This window comes from Rhincodon typus, chromosome 9, assembly GCF_021869965.1.
Source record: "Rhincodon typus isolate 14 chromosome 9, sRhiTyp1.1, whole genome shotgun sequence".
Taxonomy (NCBI): domain Eukaryota; kingdom Metazoa; phylum Chordata; class Chondrichthyes; order Orectolobiformes; family Rhincodontidae; genus Rhincodon; species Rhincodon typus.
The window spans coordinates 36,293,927-36,317,260 of NC_063340.1; the positions used below are offsets into that span (position 1 = coordinate 36,293,927).

General features: G+C 38.7%; 1 protein-coding gene across 1 annotated transcript in view; it reads left to right on the forward strand.

The window, feature by feature from the left end:
• The window catches only part of LOC109917169, a 45,564-nt gene extending 26,359 nt beyond the window's left edge, over positions 1–19,205 (forward strand). Inside the window, exons 4-8 of the mRNA XM_048600854.1 lie at positions 5,365–5,446; positions 5,663–5,698; positions 7,403–7,461; positions 15,308–15,337; positions 19,117–19,205. Coding sequence (XP_048456811.1) covers positions 5,365–5,446; positions 5,663–5,698; positions 7,403–7,461; positions 15,308–15,313 — 183 coding nt within the window. The 3' untranslated portion in view covers positions 15,314–15,337; positions 19,117–19,205. The remainder of the gene's footprint in view (positions 1–5,364; positions 5,447–5,662; positions 5,699–7,402; positions 7,462–15,307; positions 15,338–19,116) is intronic.
• The last annotated feature ends 4,129 nt before the right edge of the window (positions 19,206–23,334 follow it).

A 23,334-nucleotide genomic window follows, 5' to 3' on the forward strand; every position in this document is an offset into this window, starting at 1 on the left:
ACCGTTGTTTGGAGTCGAGCCTAGCTTAATGGAAAATGGTTGTCACTCTTGAAGGTTAATCATTTTAGCTCCAAGGCATTGCTGCAAGACCACCTCAGTGATATCCTATGTGCAAACATCATCAGGCTAGAAGTGGGAATGCTTGCTAGTAGTTGCACCACACAAGTGCCAGAGCAAGACCATTTCCAACAAGATTGAATCTAATCATCTCTCCCTCACATTCAGTGGCATTATCATGGCTGAATCTCCTGCTATGAACATTGAATGTTCCATTGAGCAAAAATTAAACTTAACCTACCTGAAAGTTAATTTTTCTAAGTACCTAGTTCCAGATGACTGGACAATTTCTTGCTCCTCGTAGCCAGGCAAACTGAATAATTCATCATCATTGCTATGTGTAGATATAGGGCAATGTGAGTCAACTCTCTCAAAAATAAGATTGTCAGACTATTTACAAAAACAACTTGCACCATTGTATCTATAGTGGACCAAGTTTTTAATATATATTTGGGAAATCCTGATACTGATTAATATGACATTGTATATGAGTTTTTTTTTCAAGAATTGGCTCAAAGCATCACAAAATAGATCAAGACCTCTATGAAAAGCTCATAGACTTTACTCCTGGCTCCTTTATTTCCCCTCCGTTTTATCTTTTTTTTTGAAAAAGAAGTGAAGCATGTTGATGTGTTTGTATTTATGCAAGTACTGCAGACTTGCTTAGAACAATAAGAATACTATTTAAAATACTGTATTGCATAAATATGCAGTTTTGCAGTCAGGGACAACAAATTCTTCCTGAGTGCGGCTTTGACAGTGTCTACAGATGAATGTGATTAGCTTTTTCTGTTGGAAGCAAGTTGTTGATGTGAAAGCAATTTCTATTATTTGAAATGTTCTTCCTTTTTGCTATTTGATTCAACCCCCTAGTGTTTGTATTGATTAATAATTAACCTGTTGGAACTTTCAGTTATTAATTCTGACCTTTAAGCCAAGAATCTGTGACGTTCCTTCATTCGTGGTGTTACACATTTTTGACGAATTCTAACAGTTCGTCATGTTCTAAATCCGAATGTTTGTTTAAGTCACAGCATTCATAAATGCCAACCAACACTGGCTTCCAAATAATCAGGAACATGTTTAACTTCTTTACAGCATTGATTTATGTCACCTGCATCTAGTTTGTTCTTTTCATCCATGGGTCACAGATTTGAGGTAACCCATCAGTATAAAACATTAACTAGGCCAACTCCTGTCTGTCTGCCTGCCTGCCTGCCAGAGCTGCTCATTATGCCGGACTAATATCACATAATGCAGAGGTAGAGCCTGACTATATCCTGTGGAAAACTGGCAATTAAACATTTGACCCTCACTTTCAACATCGTGTGAGGAGCTCATGGACTTATTTGCCATTTAAAATGGAGATCCATTTAGCTGCCTCTCCTGGGTCCCTCCCTTCCCGAAGCCCACTGAACCAAGCTTTCTCCAACATTCCTTGATGATGTAACCCTGAACTTCATCTACCCCTAATTTCTGTCCCATTCCCCCATCATACGTCACGTGATCCACCTCTTATTGATGACATACCTTATTCCCCATAAGCGGCCAAGCTTAACTAGATTAAACTAATTCAATGTAGTTCAGAGGAACAAAAAGGAAAATGGGAAAGAAAGAAAGTGAGAAGAGAGTGGCCACTAAAATGAAAGGTAATCCAGAAATCTTCTAAAGGCATTTAGAGAAGGTGTAGTTGGAGAGGGGGAACTGATTAGGGGACAGTGAGGGCTCTGTGCAGAGAAGCAACAGTCATGGTGAGGTACTGAACTTAATATCTGTCTTTGCCAAGGAAGATGTTGCTGAAGTCATAGTAGAGGGCAAAGCAGGTTAGATACTGAATAAGTTAAAAATTAATAAAGAGATATGAAAAGGGCTAGCTGCACTTAAATTTGAGAAGTCACCAGATGGAGTGTATCCAGGAATACTAAGGGATCAAGGATGGAAGTTGTGGAGATACTGGCCAAAACTATCCCATCTGCATTAGATACAGCCTTGGTACCAGAGGACTGAAGAAATGCAAATGTTATTACCTTGATCAAAAGCAGATGAAAGGATAAGCTGAGCAAATACAAGCTAGCCAGTCAATCTTGATAGTTTAAAAAAAACTTGAGGAATGATAAACTGGGAGAAAGTTAAGGAAAACAAGCATATATTTGTTAAAAGGCAATTATGTTTAATAAACTTGACAGTTTTTTCAGAAGGGAAGAAGAGAAGTGTTGACAGTGTCATGGAAAAAAATAATGGGCTGTGGTGCTTCTCCTTTGTTAATGCCATGTAACCAGATTCACTTCTTTTAATCTGGCCCTGTATGTCAAATAAAGTCTCCATCTCTTGAGTTTTGCTTGTTTATAGTTTGTGGAAGCTAATTCATTTTCACAAACTATTGGGTCATGTCACATAGTAACAATATCTCATATGTTTGTGTTGACACATATGATATTTGACCTTGCAAAGAAGCAGAATTGGAAGAATCAATCAATATTTTCAATTATCAACTCTCCATTAAACTTAAAGCAACAACATACAAGGATAGTACCAATCGCCTAGACTCCACAGTATTTTGTTACGACTGTAATGGGAGAGATTCTGCTGGTAATCAAGTTCATTACACCTGTTGTGCCCTTTGTATATGTATTAATTACCAAAATGAAGCTGAAGGGCCTCTTATGTACTGTATGATTGAGTGCTTCCTCATAGATTTTGTTTCACTCCTGTCTTGCTCTAATTGTTCTTGCCAAGTTGTACAGTCGTTGGATGGTTTTGTGCATGCTGATCACCATGCTGACATTGGCTTCTGCTTCCAAAAGTCACTGTTGCACTCACCTCGGGTTTACACAGCTGGATAAAACTGTTGGCCGTGCTCAGGCCCTTCAAGTCAGGCCACACTGCTTAGCACCATGTTCACACTCCTTTCCTGAGGCCCTGGGTATTGATGATTACAATGTGGTTGGTCTGATGAAAAGAAAAGGTTGAAAGGGGATATTATAGAAGTGTTCAAAATCATGAGGAATATACACAACAGGTAGGGAGAAATTGTTCCCTTGGGGTGAAAGGGTCAAGAACCAGAGGGCATAGATGTGAGGTAACTGGGAAATAAAGTAACAATGACATAAGGGAATAACTATTTTGAGTGTTTAGATTCTGGGATGTAGCACATGAGAAAATTTGCTGGGCTAGAAGGGAACTTTGTGATCGTGCTGTGAAGCAGAGTTAGCCTGTGCAGCAGCCCAAATGGTTATCTCTTGCCCTGTAAACATTCTGTGATTAACTGCTAATCATCCCACCTCCCCATTAGTTGATAAAAGTTAACCAATCTCTACTTTGTCCAGCTCTCTCTCAAGTTTTCTGTTGTAACCCTTGTCTTAAAAAAAAGTGCTAGCCTCTTCAGTTCCTGAAAAAATACCTCCATATCTCCGAACTCTGTTTCCTCTCAAGACCTTGAATATGTTGTCCTGTTCGAAATCTATGCTGCCTTTGCCAGAACTCCATGTTTGAATCACTCCAATCATACTTTTGAAGTGGCTCGCATCAAAGCTGTAAATTACATGTTATGTGACTTTTTAAATGTCTCTCCTCATCCTTTTCAAACTGTCTGTGGCCTTTGACGCAATTGACCCCAATCTTCTTCCACCCACTCTCTGGCATCAACCAGATGGTTGGGATTGCACTCGCCCGGTTTAATAATTTTCTCTACAGACATAGAAAGAAAATCACCAGTAATGGTGTTTCTTCCACTCCACACCTCCCTGCCACCACCACCACCACCCTCCCCCCCGCCACCAAAAAATTCTGGTGTCTTCTAGGCACCAATAATTGTTTTTTCCTATTTCTCATCCACATGATGCACCTTTTGGTGACATTTTCTAAAATGTTCTAGATTTATGCTCATGACGTCCAACTTTGTCTCATCACCAGCTTTCTCCAATCCTCTATCTCCAAATTCCAAATTGTCTGACATTAATACTGGATGAGTAGATATTGACAATTCAAAAGCCATTCTTCAGTTCTTATCCACTGATCCCTCTCCCTGTAAATAGTCCTAAACTTGCGATATTGTATTTGACTCTGAGGTATGCATATTTGTATATGCATGTGCGTGCACACAGCTGTATATCTGTGCAATCCTAAAACCACATTTTCCAACCTCCAAACATTGCCCACATTCACCCTGCCTCTGCTCAACTTGATTTATTGTTGATGTGATTATGCCAGTACACTCCTAGCCCTGGAATAATCCTAAATTCATCCAAACTTGGCTGTTACACCTGACATGCACAAAGTCCACTTCATCCATCAGCCCAATTCTCACTTCTGCTTAAAAATACCTCAGTTTTTCTCACTCTTGTTTTCAAATTTATTCATGATCTCTCCTTTCCCTATCACCTGTTAATTCCTCCTGTCTTCAACCCATGGAAATGTGTGTTCCTCCAATTTTGACCATCTCAAATCACTAGTCTTTCTACACGCCACCATTGGCAGCCATACTTTTGAGATGACAAGGCCTCAAGTTTTGGAATCCTTCCCTAAGCCTCTCTTCCTAACTCTCCTTTGAAACAGTCCTTAAAACCTACCTCTTTGACTGAGCTGCACTTGTTGGATGCAATATCTTTTTGTCAGGTTCCATTTGAGAGCGATCCTATGGAGCACCTTGGTATATTCAACAGCATAGTGCCTCCCCAAGCTACATATTCTTTACTTTCTTTTGCTTAAGAGCTGCTATTTGGACAAAATATTAATTTTTGTCCTTCTTCCTCTAAAATATCAATAAACAGCTTGTAATGCTAAACAGTGCTAGGCTTTCAGTCTAGAAAACTATAGGTGCTTCTGGTGAATTAAAAAAAACTTCAAGTCAGAAGGATTATATTCATGATCAGCAGATTGAGTTACCATTTGCTACTTCATCCACAGTGAATTAATCGTTACCTGTTTGAGATGGATATTTCAACATTAGCTAAAATAGTTCACTAACTTTTGAGCACAAGCTGCTAACCAAAATCTTTTACCAACTGTAGATGAAATATTCTTCTGATCTTTCATTGTGCATATTTCTTTATACTGTTGCAGAGCTTGCAGACTGGAAGTTCCACCAAGTGCTAACCACACTTCTTTCATTCCTCCTATCATCTTTAAAAACTTTTATCAGATTATTTTGGAAGATACTATTGGAATTCAATTCATTAGTTATGTCCTGTCTTTCGCCTTCATATAAGAGGTCACAATATGCAAATGACAAGTTCCCTGATTGTGCATTGTCATCATCCAGATTAAAATTGATTTGTTTCTATGCTTATTTACTGTTTCCTTCTTTAGGCTACTTCCTGCTGTAGCCTGCTGCAATACATCAGCCCGAAATTTATTATATGCTGGGAAACAGTTATCTTAGTGGCCAAAGGTAATTTATGTGAAGAGTTAAAAGGGTATTCGAGAAGAAATCATTCATTCGTATATACTTTTAAAAGGCAGAATCTTGCAAATTGAACAGTTGCAAGTAGTTCATCCAAAGTTACTACTCTAAATGTAACAATGGCTTATTTATGTTTGAGTTGCTGAAATGATTGGACACTGCGTTTTTTTTCAAAAAAAAACGTTATTCTCTTTTATTCTCTAGTTATGCTTCGCCTTAACGCTGTGTGCAGTCTTTTGGGTAGGTAGCATATGTGTTGTCCCTTTTTTAAGTATGAAATGTACTGTTAATTAGAATTCTGAATAAAACTTTGTGATGGTCCTCCATTGAGCTGCGTGGATCAAAAGATCCCTTTTTAATTCAAAAACGAAAACAGAAGTTGCTGGAACCTGTTTGAGGAAGGGTCACCAGACCCAAAACATTAAGTCTGATATCTTTTCACAGATGCTGCTAGACCTGAGCATTTACGGCAACTTATGTTTTTGTTTCTGATTCACAGTAACCACAGTTCTTTTGATTTTTATTCCACTTTAATTCAACCTTGGTTTGTGCTAAGTTTGCTGACTTCAGTTAGGATGTTGCCTGTTGGTTTAATGCTCCTTGGGTAAAATCAGCCAGAGTAGCACTTCCTGATCCTCTGTGTCATGGAACTTGCTGGAAAGTAAACATGGTAGGAACAGGCTTTCCAGAGTTAGTTTGTCAAGTTTGCAAATGACAAATGAAATCTTCCATGAGGGCTCCTGTGTACGTGGAACTGAAGTCCTGGAAGAGTTGGGTGCATGCTTGTAACTTATTTCCAAATTTGATATTGCTGTAATAGTCCACTGACCACTTATTTGTTTTTTGGTACTCCAGGCGGTGCCTTTTCATTTGTGGCATTGGCTGCATTGTAAATAAATCTTGCATATCAAATGTGAAGAATGCAACAGTAGGCTACGCAGCCCCTAAAGCATGCACATCAATACAATTTGATCATGACTGACCTGTATCTTAACACCATCTTCATGTCATCCATGAGTGTTCTGTCCAAAGGCAGGTTTTTGGCTCATTGTCATCTGGGCTATTTTGTTTCCTTGGTAGTTTTTGCGAATGGTGATTTGCCATTGCCTTGTGCCCTCGTAAGGTGATGAGGGGCATCCCAAGTCTACCTCAGCCAAGACAGAAAATGAACCTGTTTTGATGGCATTATCCTGAGCCACACACTAACCTCATAACCAGCTGAGCTAACCAGCCTCCTTAACTCCAAGTACTCATCTTCATTCTGTGACCTTTGCCTAACAGCATTTAGCGTTCTCCATTGAAAAATTTTGTATTGACCAAAATTTCAATTGAATTTTGAATCCATAAGTGGTTGGGGTGGGGTTGCTTCAGATTTCCACTTCCTTGAGTATTTATGGTATTCTTCCTTAATTGCTAAGCTCTAATTTCAAAGGAATGCCCTTTTTGAGACTGTCTCTTACTGTGCTTTATCTAATTTTAACAAAGATCTTTTGTATCTGTATTGATGAAATTTAAAAAATACATATTACTTAGATTTGCTTAATATTAATTAGTGTGACTGATATTAGGAATTGGCAAAGTTAAATAATGCTGTTGAAATGTGTGTTTGGCAAATATGTGTAGAGCACAGTGCACCTGCTTGGCATGGTTGGCTAGAGCGCAAGATTACAGCAGTTAACTGGTATATTGTCGACTAGTCTGATTTAGTTTTTAAGATCACTTTATATTTGGCTGGTTTTGTTCCGTTTTTATCTGTTGTAATTCTGTAACATAAAAGTCGTATCCTGTGATTTTTTCACCTTTTTTTAATTTAAACCACAGTGAAAAATAAAACGTTTATATTGTTTTCTGTTGTGGCTGTCAGCTAGTTAATTATCTATATGTTAAATATTAATAACCCGCTGATAAAGACAGGGCAGTCAAATGGCTTTTTTCTTATTTCAGTGGCACAAGAGAGGACTGGCCCTTCTCTTCTGTATATTGCAGTTCCTGGCAATAACTTGGTAGGTAAGACCCATCACAAAGGATGCAACTTAGAAACAAAAAAATTAGAACATTAGAACAAATTAGAACATTTCTGAAGAAGGGTCTAGGCCCAAAAGGTCAGCTTTCCTGCTCCTCTGATGCTGCTTGGCCTGCTGTGTTCATTCCAGCTGTACACCTTATTATCTTAGAACAAATGTGCTGTTGTGTTTATCTTTGCTATCACTTGATTATTGTTACTGTTAAGGCTGTAATCTTGATTTTAGCATAGTCAGATATTGGAAAACTGCAACCTTTCAAATGTGTGCCTTTAAAACCCCAGGTGGCTTGTTTCACTGTTCAATTTGTACTAATTGAAAATTACATTTTCTTTAACCATTTTAATTTGTAGGTGTGTTTGATTTCAGTGTTTCAGATTAGTTACTTGGGTACAACCACGATCTGTCATTCCAGAAATTGTTTCTATTTAGCCGACAAGTTTCATAGCCTGCTCACAAAACAAGCAAAGAATATTTTTATTTCTGCCTCCATCAGATCCTTCTCCACAAAACAGCAGAATGGCACCGGACTCCATTTTAAGCTTTATCTGTTAAAGCAGCTCTTTTTTTTTCATAGATTCATAGAATCCCTACAGTGTGGAAACAGGCCCTTCGGCCCAACAAGTCCACACTGAACCTCAGAGCATCCCACACAGACCCATCCCCCTATAACCGACCTAATCTACACCTCCCTGAACACTACGGGCAATTTAGCATGGCCAGTCCACCTACCCTGCACATCTTTGGACTGTGGGAGGAAACCCACACAGACACTGGGAGAATGTGCAAACTCCACACGGACAGTCGCCCGAGGCTGGAATCAAACCCGGATCCCTGGTGCTGTGAGGCAGCAGTGCTAACCACTGTGCCACCATGCTCTCTTGAGCAATAATGAAGGAAGCAAAAAATAGCAGTATAGTTTGGATAAATGGCTAGTTTATAAACTATATACACATTGCAATAGAAAATGAATAATTCAAGTTTTATGTTAAGCTAAATTTTAATTCCCTTTTAGCCGTTTTTATTGTATGTTTTATCTTGCTAACTATTTAATTTAACCCAGAAGCAATGACAACAAATTGCAGTTTTTGTAATGCCTTTATTGTAATAAACTCACCAAACCACCAGCTCCTACAGCACCTTCCAAACCTGTGATCTCTAACACAAGGACAGTATATGCTTGGGAACACCACCACATCTGAGTTCCCCTCGAAGCTATATGTCATCCTGATGTGTAGCAATGTTGCTATTCCCTCATTGTTGTTATGTCACAATTCTGGAACTCCATCCCAAATCACAATTTGGGTGTCCCTATGCCCCAAGGACTACAGCGATCCAAGACGACAGTTCACCATCACCTTGTCCAGAGCATTTTGTGGTAGGAAATAAATCCTAGCCTGGCTAGTGATGCTCACATCCCATGAACGAACATTTTAAAAAAAAAAAAAAAATACATGCAAAAATGTTAAATAGCCTTAAGGTTAGCACTTGTAGTCAGTTAGTCAGTTGGTCAGTCCGTGCACTTCTCCCTTGTCCAAGATGGGCTCTTGAATCATCTGTTGTGGAGAAGTGTTTCAACAACTGTCCTGACCTGGGTTGGAAGTACTCCAGTCTGCTTTAGGAGCAGGCTATTGTGCCACACAGTAGAGTAGGCAGCTGAAAGGTGGACACTATACCTGTTTCATGTTCTTTTGGAAGCCGAATCCAGTGTGATGAAGAGTACCAGAAATTGATCACATGTGCTGTCCCTGTAATGGAAACCAGTTTCAACAACATTAAAGGTAGTGTCCACTTCTGGAGATCTGTGGCAGGATAAGATGTTCAAAGTTGTTAAACCAAACAGGAACTAGCATGTGGTGTGGCGCATTGAATTCTTCTAAATCATACCCAGTGTATTCTACATTCACGATTCCAGTGCCAAAAAAGAATTGCATATCTGCGTGGATTGTCGGACACTAAAATATGATTCTAGCTATACACTTATAAGTGACTCGCCATAGGACATTGAGTTTCTGAGAATATCCAAAGAAAGCAGCAGCAAAGCTCAAAATCAGAACAACTTATTAACTAAATCTGTTGGATGTATATAGGATGCTGCCTCCACTACACTCTGAACCTCAGCACTTGCCCTATCATATTCTGCACCAGACTCATCGTGTTAATATTCGATTGAATACAACAATGTTTGAGTCTCAACGTGTCTGGTGAACAGTGCCAGGCTAGTAGAATAGGTTATCGCAGACACATCTGGCTGAGATTCACTCAGATGCAATGATGCATATCCATGCTTGAACCTTCCACTCAACATCCCTCCCCTGGCTTCCTGTCCTCACAAATGTCAGTCCCCCACACAGTCCATTGTTCACTGAGTAACAAAAGCTCACAAGCTGGTTGAAGCCATTCATCTTGATCTTCAACTAGCGCTCGATGGTCACACAAAGCTGGGTAGCAGCCTGAGCTGTGAGGAGGATACAGACGTGTTGCCATGTGATTTGGACAGGCTGAGTTGGTGGTCAAATGCGTGGTAGATGCAGTATAATGTGGATAAATGTGAGGTTATTCAATTTGGTAGCCAAAATAGGAAGGCAGATTATTATTTGAATGGCTGTAAATTTAGAGAGAGGAATGTTCAATGAGACTTGGGTGCCCTTATGTGCCATTCGTTGAAAGTAAGCATGCAGGCACTAAAGGCAAACTGTATGTTGGCCTCATAGCGAAAAGATTTGAGTACAGGCACAAGGATATCTTACTCCATTGATGAGGCCACATCTGGAATATTGTGTGCATTTTTGATCTCCTTTTATGAGGAAGGATGTTTTTGCTATAGAGGGGGTGCAGCAAAGGTATGCTGAACATAGGACAGATTAAATCGGTTAAGACTGTATTCATTGGAGTTTAGAAGAATGGCAGGGAGCCTGTAATCTTAGAAACCTATTAAATTCTAATAGGAGTAGACAGGTTAGTTGCAGGAAGGATGTCCCCAGTGGCTTTGCGAGTCCAGAATCTGTGGTCATGGTTTATGATAAGTGGTTAACATTTTAGGACTGATATGAGGAATTTCTTCACCTAGACAGTAGTGAGTTTGTGGGAAGCACTGTTGCAAAGTGGTTGTGGCCAATACATTGTGCTTTTAAGGACGTAGCTAAAGGGATCAAGGGAGATTGGAGGGGTTGGGATTAGGGTATTTAACTTGATGATCAGTCATGATCATAATGGATGGCGAAGCAGGCTCAAGGGGTCAAATGGCCTACTCCTGTTTCTATGGCCTGTTCAATCCACCTATGGCCCACCATCCTTATGGAGCAACGTTCCTGATCAGACCTCATTTGGATCCAGGAATGGGAAGTACAGAAGTTGCTAACACGTTCCTTGTGACAAATCCCATCCGTCAAATGGCAGGCTTTGAACTAGTCATTCCTCTATTTGAGGTTTTTGTTCCTGAGAACCCCCATGAATGATGAAATTCATGAGTGTGGAGCTCGTTTAAAAATCATGGATACAGGTTTTGCCCATGGATGTTGATTTCTGTTGTTACTTATTTTTTGGTGCAGACAGGCAGATATCAAGGATTTACTGTACCAAGGTGAGGGTGGTCTTTGCTGAACAGTTTCAGAACAAATCGGGGACTCTATGCAGCCAGCCCTAAGGTGGGGCAAAAATCCTCATCAGTTTATGGACATACCCTGGACTTAAAACCCGCTGAAGGCAGAAGTTGTGGAAATTACATTGGATTAAATTCGCAGAGCAGATGGGATGCCAGAAACCATTTGCTGCAACAGAACCAGGAAAAGGCTGGTTGGGACAGATTGGTAAATGTGCAAACCCAGGAGGCAGATATTTGGAACAGAGGTTAGTTTGCAGAAGTTAAAGGAAGAATTTATGCCCCAGCTTAAACGATGGAAGCCAGACCACAGGAAACAAACGGCTTCAACAACTTCAGACCTTCTGGAGCCTACAGAGGTACAAAGCCATACAATTTTCCAGCCAGTGCTCGGGCACAGAAATGCTGAACTTTCCACACCATTGTGCTACATGCAAACCTAATTCCACCTGTGGATGTAAAGACATTCATAACACTATTCAAACCTGAATGAATACCCATCCAAGAAATACTGGACGTTCCAAAACCATCAAAACCATTCCCCTCAATCAAAAAACCATTCATACCTACTCCAGTGATCAGGAAGCTCATTTAGCCCTGAAAGGATGAACAATAGCTCAACAGATTTGGTGGGAAATGAGGGGGCCTGCAGTTGGGTATAACTGGAGACCCTGAGCCCAGCAGTGGAGAGAAGGAAAGAGAAAGAGACACCAGCCCCGTGATACGAGCAACGTGCCCCCATTCCAACACGGTGTGTGCTCTAAGATGGGCTCTGTGAGGAGAGTTCGAGAATCTGAGCGAGAAGCAAGCTCCGCTCCCAAAGGAAAGCAGCCCTTGCAACTACTGAACACTAGCAACTAACTATGAACCTCTACTCAACGTCCAGAGGTAACCGAAGGCATCTAGAGAGACAAGATATCAACTAGGGCAATGCCAGCAACATTCACCACCAACCAAGACAACAACCCGCTCGCAAGGACCACCAGAAAAGAAAGGAATAAAACCAAGGTCCTCACCGGTCTGGTCCCACATGTCTAATCGCATCAGTGGACACCACTAGACTGACTGACTGTTACTGGTACTTGCAACCCTTTGCGGAGTCCCAGCTATGGCAAGAGCCAGTCAAAATCGCGTTTTCACACCAGGGGTGAGCCTAAGGTCATTGAGACCCTCTAACTCAGCTTGTCTAGTCTTAGCCCCAAACCCCACCTTTCCCTATCTAATGGTGTAGGGCACCCCTCGGGAAGGGAAGCCGAATCGGACTCTGGGTCAGCAGGTATTCTCTCTCTCCCGCCCCCGCTCTCTCTTTCTCTTTCTCTTTCCCCTGTTAGCAAAAGTAACAGCCAACCACTGTGTCTACTTACCTACTGTATCAAGTCTTGACTGCAAGGCTTGACTGGGAGTCAAGTTAACTGGAAGACAGATATCAGTGAGAAATAGACAGGTTTTTTGATATTCACTTTCTCATTTGCTGTAAATATATTAAATTTTGCTTGTTTATTCAATAAAATCGGAGTTTTCTTTGTCTCTGAAGCATCTGCCTCCTGTGTTTTCCCACATTCCACTACGTAAGCCCAGTGTCAGAACCAGGAAGCTGGTGAACAATAAATCAGATAGCACTCCCTACATGTGGCATCAGTGCAAACCTGGTTTTGTTTGTAGAAAGATACAGTATTTCATTTTACCAAAGAAATGTATCCTCTACAGTCTAAGTGGTAAGCTAACCACCTTGATCAGCAAATAAGGAGGATACTGCTGGGCTCCAGGGTTTTTGTTTGCTAAAATAAAGTAAATCGACATATTAAAGGTGCTAAAGGATTCAGTTAGATAGCTCCTTCATGTTTTAAACTTGTGTTTTCTCTCTGCATCCATTGTTAACAGAATGTCTTTACCATTAATGACTTCTCACTGCCCAGTAAGCAGTGCCTGCCTTGTTTTCCTTTTACTACAATGCAGCATGAATCATTGTAAGTCTTTAAATATTGTTGTGGCAACCACTTGCAACTGTGCAATCATAAAAGTGGGGCCACCAGCAACAGGAGCATTTTCAGATTTTGCAAGCAGATAATCATTCTAATCTTTTTTAACAGTTGAAATTCCTGTGACAAGAGCCTTGCTGCATAACAATGGTTTGGTGACAAAGTGAACTTATATTTGATTTAAACTGATATAGTTGGCAGTATGCTGCATCCATAAGTATTGGTACACCAATAGATTAACTTCACAATTATTTCTCTTGAAAGGAAATTGAGAAACAGCAACAAATTAATGTTTACTATTAAGGTGAAGAATATGGACTGGTAAAGTGTTATCTAATATTTTGAATGCAAAGGAAGTGTTACTGACTAAATAGAAGTTAAAATATATAACAGAATTGGAACATTGGCGCTAAATTACTTAATTGATCTGCCTATATATAAAATATTGACAGTATTTATCAGAAAGTCATGTTTTTTTAATTCCATGTCTCTCTGTCACTTGTAATAACATTTGTTTATCTAATTTGCAGTTTGCTAACCAAGTTTACACCATACTGAATAAAAGTAATCAGTTGCGTGATTGAAATACCTTGAAGTTAGAGAAGAGCGTATATAAATACAATTTTGTCCTTTTGTTTTGCTGTTCCAATATCGTAGCATTTTTGTGATGTCTGTATATTATTTGTTGTATTTTGTTTCCAAATTTAATTTATCATTACTTTTGTTAACTTAGTTGACTTTATCCAATCATTATTTTCTGGACTGCCTCTTCTCTCACTGCTGCTGTTCCTAGCTTGATACCATCTGCAAATTTCCATTGGCTTTCTGAATCCAAGAACCTGATGTAAATTATACAGCATACTGGTCTCCACATTGATCTTGGAATGGTTATTTCTCCATTAGACGCCAATGTCATTAATTTAATGAGCGCCATTGTTCTCCACCCTCTTTTCTGTTAGCTGTGTCACAAAGGCCACTCATTCCTTTGTGCCTGCATTAACTTTAACACTGACGTATTTTGAATTGTTCTCCCCCGGTCTGCATGAGTTTCCTCCCACAATTCAAAAATGTGCAGGTTAGGTGGATTGGCCACGCTAAATTGCCCCATAGTGTCAAGGGATGTATAGCCTCAGTGGATTAGCCATGGTAAATGTGGGGTTATGGGTATAGTGTAGGGTGCTGGGTCTTGGTGGGATACTCATTAGAGGGTCGGTGCAGACATGATGGGCACACTCTAGGGAGTCTGATCCTTATATCCTTACTCTACTAATATCTTTTTCAGGTGGAACATTGTCAAACGTCTTAAAAATGCCTGATTAGCATGATGATCTTGCACCATTGTCCCATGTCTATTAGCAATTTACCATGATATAGTAACGTAAATTTCAGACTGTCTCGATGCTAGCGGTCTTTTACAAAGCAAACTTTAAAGGCTCAAGGATGTCAGTAGAAAATAAGTCTTGGCATATTTCTGGTGTGCTCTGAGGCATTACCAAAGTTAATTTGCACTGTAGTGAGAATTGGAGTTGTCACTTTGTTCAGTTAGCAGCTTAATATAAAACATTCTTGTAATGATACAAACTGGTTGAGAGGATCATGTGGCACAGTGGAAGTGTTCTTACCTTTGGGTTAGGACTCCGGGTTCAAGTGCCTCCTGCCTTGCAGGTACGTCATAACACATTTGATCAGGTTAATTAAACTTAACTGGTTGACGTACCTAAAACAATTTCATACTATGACCTAGTAATTCAACTGTTCAACTAATCTATTGTTCTTTAACGAGGATTTTTTCCCCTTTGTCTTGTAGTAAGTCACCATTCTTTAAAAGAGCATTAAGTAATACGTTGCAACACATCATAGAGTGCAAGTGTAGACAAAGTCATAGGATATGGATCTAGTTGAATTTCTTGCATGGTTATTTTATTGTGGTTAATGAAGCCAGTTATCATAGAGGTGCATACTTTTTGAATGTGTTAATACAAAATTACTCCTAAACAAAACATACCACAGTTGCAATAGTGCATTTCCTTTGCAAACCAAATTGACAGAACTATTCTGAACCATTAAGTCCTAATGAGGCATAGTGGATTTTAATCCTCCATTGGTTAATTTGCGTTTTGACTTTTTCCTGTAATGGAGATTTTATTATCAAGATGCTGCAACCTTTCCAACTTTGTGACAACCTAATATAGATTTTATTCAAACTTTATTGAGATTTATAACTTTCTCTCTCCAATTTCTTTTTCAGGTATAGTCTGTCATACATTCCCTTTGCAAGGTGAGTTTTTTAAAAAGTACCCATTTTTAAGTTAGATATACAAGTATGCACTGGAAGCTGTTTCATCAAACTGTGCTTGTATCGTTGTAGCATTCAATTGTTTCAATTTTAAGAAAATAAGAAATAAGAGAAGTAGATATACACCCTTGAGCCTGCAAAGGCATTTATTAGGACCTTGGTTGATCTTTTTCAACTCCACCGTATTTCCCAATCCCTATACTCCATGACTTAGTTTTTGGTTCTTTGGTATCCAAGCATTATTTGATCTTAATTTTGAATGTACTCAAGAAGTGCACTTCCATAGCCTCCAATGTAGAGAATTCCAAAGATTCACAGCCATCTGAGTGAAGAAATTTCTTGTCATCTGAATCCTGAATGAACAACACCTTATCCTGGGGTCCTAGTTCTAAATTCTCTGTCCCAGGTAATCGTTTCCTGTCAGTAAGTCTGATACAAGCTAGTTTCCTTGTTTGTTAAATGGCTAAAGGTGGTTTTGTACAATTAAGTTAGTGGATACAATAATATCACGCACAAAGATTCCATTACTGAAGGAGGGGAAATGAGTATAAATTATGTTACCTCATTACGGTCTCACCTGTGGGATGTGAGTTTGTAATTAGGAAGTCTCCTCTGTATGCTCACTCTAAACATCTTTATGCAAAATCAGCCAACTGCAGATAGGCATATCCTTGTGTGAGAAAGGAAAATATCTCGCTTAAGTGCAAAATTTAAATTATCATGAGCTGAAGCTGGTTCAGGGACAAACTTTGTATCCTGTTGCACTCTTTTCAGTTAGTGTTAAAACATCTTAATTTATACGCACAAAACTGAACATTATTCCCTGTAAATCATTGAAACAGGGCTTCCTGGCAGAAGGGTCATCATCCACTGGAAGAGAGCAGCTTTCTGTGCTTCCTGATTTGTTTTGGATTTTCCCCCCTCTAAGTTTAGCAAATACTTGCCCCCGAGTATTTACATTGCGTACTCAGGTTGTGTTAGCATACTCTACTCCACCACATTAAAAATTAGGTGAGAATCTGCCTCAATTTTTAAATTCGGTTGTCTTAGAGGAAAGATGGTATGTAGTTGACTAAAATTTTCAGACAATAAGTTGGTACAGAATTTCTGTTATGAACTCAGGTCATTTTATTTTTCGTTTATACTACTTAAGTATTTTGATAATGGATTCTCCACTGTTATTGCAGCTAAATGAATTTATACAGAACTGCGAAAACTAAAAAAGCACATGTTCCTTTATCTAAATTACTATTGTGGATTATAGAGTGGTTTAAAAAAAAATAATTTGGGGAGTCAGTTTTGGGGAGCAAGGAAATGGCAGGGGAGTTAAACAGATATTTTGTGTCAGTCTTTATGGTGAAAGATACTTCAAGTATTTCATTAGTACTAAAGAATTCAGGGGCAGGAATTAGGTACCATCATCCTCACTGAAGAAGTAATATTAGACAAACTAATGGAGCTGTAAGAAGTTCAGTACTCACACAAAGTTTGTGTAAAAGAGGTAGCTACAGAGAGTTCGTTGAAATTTTTCAAAGATCATTGGATTCTGGAAAAGTACCAGAGGATTGGAAAACTGCCAATGTGACACAAAAAGGGAGGGAGGCAAAAAGCTGGCAGCTGTAGGCTGTTGGAACAGTATTGGGATCAATTGAGAAAGTAATAGCATACTTGGAAAACCAAATATAATCAAGCAGAATCAGCATGGCTTCATGAAAGGGAAATCATGTCTGACTAATTTGTTAGTTTTTCAAGGAAATCTCAACCAGAGAGGGTAGACTGGAACTACATAGATGTGTTGTATTTAGACTTCCAAAACATGTTTGACAGGGTGCCTCATAAAGGGTTAAGTCATAAGTACCAATGGTGTTGGAGGTAATATATTGGAATGGATAAGAATTGGCAAATGGGCAGGAAATAGTGAGCGGGAATAATACATTATTTTTCAGGTTGGCAACCTGTAATCAGTGGGATTTCACAAGGAACAGTCCTGGGACTACAACTTTTTACAATATATACTAATGACTTGGAAGGAAGTGAATGTATTATAGCCAGACTTGCAGATGACACAAAAATAGGTTGAAAGGCAACTTGTGACAGGGATACGAACAGTTTAGAGATATTAATAGGTTAAGTGAGTGGGCAAAAAAGTTAGCTAATGGAGTTTAATGTGTGAAAATGTGAAGTTGTTCATTTTGAAGGGGAGAACAAAAGAACAGAATGTTATTTAAATGGAGAAAAACTGAAGGAAGCTGCAACTCAAAGGGACTTGGAGATATCTTTGAGTTTCATGCTCAAAGCTAATACACAAGTATAGCAGGTAATCAGGGAGACTATTGGAATGTTAGCCCTTATTTCAAGGGGCTTGGAGCGTAAGAATAAGGAAGTCTTACTGCAACTGGACACAGTGCTGGTGAGACCACATCCAGAATACTGTGTGCGGCTTTGGTCCCCTTATTTAAGGAAGTATATTGTTTCATTAGAGGCAGCTCAGAGAAGGTTCACTACGATAATCCTGATATAGAGGGATGTCTCACAAGCAAAAGCTATACAGGTTAGAACTCTGTGCACTGGAATTTAGAAGAATGAGAGGTGATCTCATTGAAACATAAGGCAGGGCAAATGCTGAGTGGGTATTTTCCCTCTCAGAGTCTAGACTTACTGCATACCTACCCTTAAACTTGTTGCACAGTTTAATACCTGGTTTAACAGCTAGGTAACTTAGAGTATCACAACTCACTTTTGCCCCTCTTGATCACCACTCACCCATCTGTTTGCACATTAAAAGACAGTTGAAAACCTTAAATGGCAGCTATTAAAGCAAAAAGGGAGCTGTCCTCTCCTACACCAGTGTGATTTGGCCTGGAATCCCTTTGTTGCCCATTTCTGCATCAGCTGGGATTGGAAGATCCTGGAAGCGGATGGGCAGTATTGTCAGGTCAGGAAAAACTTTGCAGATAGTGATAATACACATGTCCATATTTCTCAAAACAAATGTGCTGTGCCAACCATGTCTGAACCCTTCTAATCAATTATTTGGAGGGTGACCACTTCAGGCTTCTGCAACGTTGCTCAAATTGTGCATTTTATGGAGCAGTCAATAAAGATTGTAGCACCATTAATATAGTTATGTGCACTTTTCCAATGTGACACAAAATGTTAGAACTTGATTGAACTCTCTTCTTGCATAGCTCTGAGTTTAAAGAATACAACAAATATTTAATTATGGTGCAGTTTGGGTTCATTTTCAAACAAAGTGCCAGTGCATTCATTATTCACATATTATGTTCCTTTTACTGCGACCTTTTCCTGCATTACAACAATGGTGGCACGGTGGCTCAGTAGTTAGTACTGCTGCCTCACAGCGCCAGGAACTCTGGTTCAATTCCACCATTGGGTGACTGTGCAAACTTCACACAGACATTCTCCCAATGCCTGTATAGGTTTCCTCCCTGTGCTCCGGTTTCCTCCCATAGTCCAAAGATGTGCAGGCTAGGTGGATTGGCCATGCTAAATTGCCCATAGTGTTCACAGATGTGTAGATTAGGTGGGTTGTAGGGGGCTGGGTCTGGGTGGGATGCTCTGAGGGTCGGTGTGGACTTGCTGGGCCAAAGGGCCTGTTTCCACACTGTAGGGGCTCTATGATACAGAATATATACAATTTGGCTTTTAAGCACACAGACATCCTAAAGTTATGAAATATATCATATAAATGCAGGTTCTGTCTTTCCTAATTCCTTTTTTTTTTGTTTAATTTTTTTAAGGGATGCTGTCATAAAATGTTGCACTTCCTGCATAGGATAAATCTGGAAGATGTAAAAGTAGACCAGACTTCGATACTTTCAGAAGGTTGCTTGTAGCCATGGGGAAAGACTGCCTACTGTGTATTTTGTTCCTTGGGTGACTCCTAAATATTACTCATTTGTTTATTAAATAGAAAATGATGTAATATAAATTTGTTTTAAAAATGTCTGTTGCACATGTTACTGATTATATGCTGTTCCAAAGAATCAAGCCTTTTGTCCTTAGTCAATTATTTTTCATATTTAACATCATTCCATAGTGCTTCTACTACCTGTTTTATTTGTTTTGCTGAATGAATGAATTTTGCTTCTGAATTTCAAAGTGGAAGGCTAATAATTGTAAGCGCCATTTATTTAGCAAAAACTGAATCTGTGTGCTACTTTAAAGTGATTATTGCTTTTACTATAAACAGAGCTTGTACATAAAATTGAACCACTCAAATAATAACTCTGTTTAGATATAGGTTATTGTGTTTTTATTTGCCTATTACCTGGAAGTCAATGGTCCTATTAAGTGTTTGCCTGTTCTTTGCAGTATAATCACATGAAATGATGGGGTCATCTATACCAACCTTCAACATGCTCACCACTGTCCTCCAAACAATGATACCGCCGTTATGTTTAGATTTAGATTTATTTATTTGTCAAATGTATTAAGTATTGGAATACATAAGTACAGCAGAAAGTTGCTATTTACTGGTGCCCAGTTGGAACTATATCTTGTTTTCTACTGTTTCCCAGATCTATTGGACATCTGCCTGATGAGAGCTTTTGCACATTTCCTGCAATCTCTAGCAATAGTTTCTATTGCTTTTACTCAGTTCATGACCACTTGTTAATCTAATCTTATATTTTGCTTTGCACACATTGGTTGCAGTGTTTGTCTACAATTTCTGCAGTGGAAAAAAAACTAAGGTTATGTACTTCAAGATGTCCTTGAAGAACATAAGTACAGAAATAGGCCACTCTACTTGTTGGGCCTATTCCTTTATTTAGTTAGATTATGAATAATCAGTACCTTAGCATCATTCATCTGCCTTTGATCTGCATGTTTTACTACCTTTAACTATAAATGTCTTGATCTCAGTTATGCTGAACACTAACCAGAAATATGGGTCCGTGTTCCTCTACCTAAATGGTTCTTCACATTTACATTGTTAGTCAATTTTGCTATCCAGAAATCAAACTTTCCTTGGAGTTTTCCATTTCCTCATGGTTCAGCTACTCACTGGACAAATTTCTAGCATTGTAGGTATTTTTCTGTGAATTTCCTGGAATTAAGACAGATTCTAACAAATACACAGCAAATTAGCTTTTAGCCTATGAATAGATTTTTGTTCTATCAAGAATGAGACCAGTGCAGGAATAGATAGGTACATTCTTACAAATTCCTTGCTGAGTGGACTGTTTGTTGATCAAATGGTCATGAGTGACTAGACAGTGACAGCCATTGTTTATAATTTGTCTGATGGAGGTTGTGATGACCTTTGACCCAGAAACAGTGCAGTAAGGAAGATGTGTAATTTCTTTAGAAAACTGTGAAATCTGTAATTCCTTTCAAACCTGTTTGAAAAAGATTTTTCACAATTTGCATTGATTATAAAAGGGATCAATTCTTTTTGAAAATAGATGCATGTGACCTACCAACCCTTGGCCTGGAAGCAATAGCAACAGAAAATAGGTTGAAAAAAGAGGCTATGTGCCTTATAGATACAGAGTACTGCAGCTGAAAGGCTGAATAGTGAAGGCAGTTTGTGTACAGGTGCAGACATGAAGAGAAAGAAAGCAGACAAAAAAAGGAACATCTAATACTTAAAAACTGACCACTTCCTGAAAGTATTTATTTTTTAGTTTAATTTGGCAGAAAACTAGATGGGAGCTTTTTGAGGCACTGTGCAAGCTGGCTCAATAGGTCTAAAAACTGAATAACTATGAATAGCTTGGGGATGGTATAGAATTGGGTATTTACCCATAAGTTGCCCAACTGAACAGTGGTGTTGGTTGAAAAGGAATGCAAACTGTCAAGACTGTTTTGACTCACATAGGGCAGCAAATGTGAAGCGTGTCTTGCTGATGATAATCATGGCTGTGAAACTTGAAGGTGGAGGCTATTATCTGAGATTGCTATTGACATACCCTACATGAATAAAGAACAGCAAATTGGGTAACTGCAGTGCCACTATTGGAAAAATGATGCAAAAACTTGTGGGTAGGATGTTTTTGTTATCAACTATTTCCGCTAAAATTTGCCTTTATTTGAAGTATCATTTACTTCTTAATTCATTTCTAATTTGCAGTGCTTCTGAATTGTATTAAAGTAAAAGCTAGAAAAAGTGAAGTCTTGCTCATTTCTTCCCTCGTGGGTCATCCAGTACATACAATTACTTTGGTTTACTATTCCCCCTGCAAGGATTATAACAGATTGATTTTTGTCACTGTGTTCACATTGTAATAGACTCCTCATATACACCAAAACACATTAAATGTTAATGCTATTGTGTGCAATACCAAATGTTTAGTTATAATCGTTTATATTGGGTTCATGCAGCAAAGTTAAGACTGTAAGATCCATCTTCTGCTATTGCTGTCATGCTGCGGTTTATCTGCAATTTGATTGGAACAATGTAAAAGTCCTAATACCACATCTATTTCACAATGAGAAAGAGTAGAAGTAAATATTCACATGTAACAAGACATATTTCCCATTGATACAAAGTACAGGTACTAAAGAAAAGCTTTCTTTAAGGTAGAAAATCAGTATCTATACTTTTACCAACATGTGAAACAGCATCAGCATTGTTCATACCCCCTTCTAAACCTGTAACCTTTACCATAATAGAAGGATAAGGCAGCATGGGAACACCATCACCTCTAACTTCTTCAATTCTTACCCAATCTTTACCTGGAACTACATTGCTGTTCCTCTGTTGTTGCTGTGTCAAAAGCCATATTTTATAATTTTTCATCTTGGTCCATTTTTTTGTTCTTGAAAACTAACAGGAAAAGGTTTTCATCAGCATTAAATCATGCATACCTCAAACAACTCCCAAAGCTGTTTGATGGTATTGTAAACTTCCTGCACCTGTTTTACATAATGAATAACCACTGCTGTGGAAATTAAATGCATGAGATCACAAACCTATGATTTAACCTTGTGATGCATGAATCCAGACTTTGAACTGAACTTGGTGGCAAAACAAATAAATTCCTTCAAACACTCCACAATCTGTGCCAATGTCTTTTTTTTTCAGGCATAAAATCATCAGCTAACATGAACCTAGGTTTTGCTGAGGGGATTGTCAGTGAAATTGCTGCAATTATATTACTGGCTGCAATCCATAAATACGTAATAGCCCAACTGACTGTATGGAGCATAGTGCTCAACTGTCATGAATCAATTGGAAAGTCCCTCATAGGAAACAATTGTATTAGAAGGTGCTGGAAATAGTGGCAATATTATTGGATTTATAATTCAGAACCCAAGCTAATGCTATACAGACGTGTTCACATCCGACCATGGGAGTTGTTGGAAATTAAATTACTTATAAATATCTGTAATTAAAAGCTAGTAATAGTAAAAAGTTAGTAGCTACCTTTGTTGTATAAAATGATCTAATTCACTTACGTTATTTTAGGGAATTAAATGTGTCATCCTTACCTGGTCTGGCCCATGTGCAACATGTGACAGTTTATTAAAAAAGTCAAATTTCTGAAGAAGGGTCACTGAGCAGAAAATGTTAACTCTCTTCTCTCCACAGATGCTGCCAGACCTGCCGAGTTTCTCTAGAAAATTCTGTTTTTGATCGTTTCAGATCTCCGGCATTGATAGTTCTTGGTGTAATAAGTACGTTAATACAAAGTTCTAATGAAAAGTCATTAACTTTGAAATGTTAACTCTGTTATTCTCTGCGTATGTTGCTTAACCTGAGTTTTTTTTTTCTAGAATGTTTGTTCTTATTCTATACTTCACTCTTCAGAGTGAAAAATTGTTTTTTTAAGATAAGTTCAGAACACTTCTGAATCTTGAAACTTATCTAGGTTCCTTTCAAATTATTGTACCTTTACAAGTGAAGCAACAATAGTTATACACCTTATACTTTTTTGGGACGTGGGTGTCGACGTCAATGGTAGCATTAATTTCCAAACCATTCCCCAGTTAGAGGAGGAGGAGGAGATAGC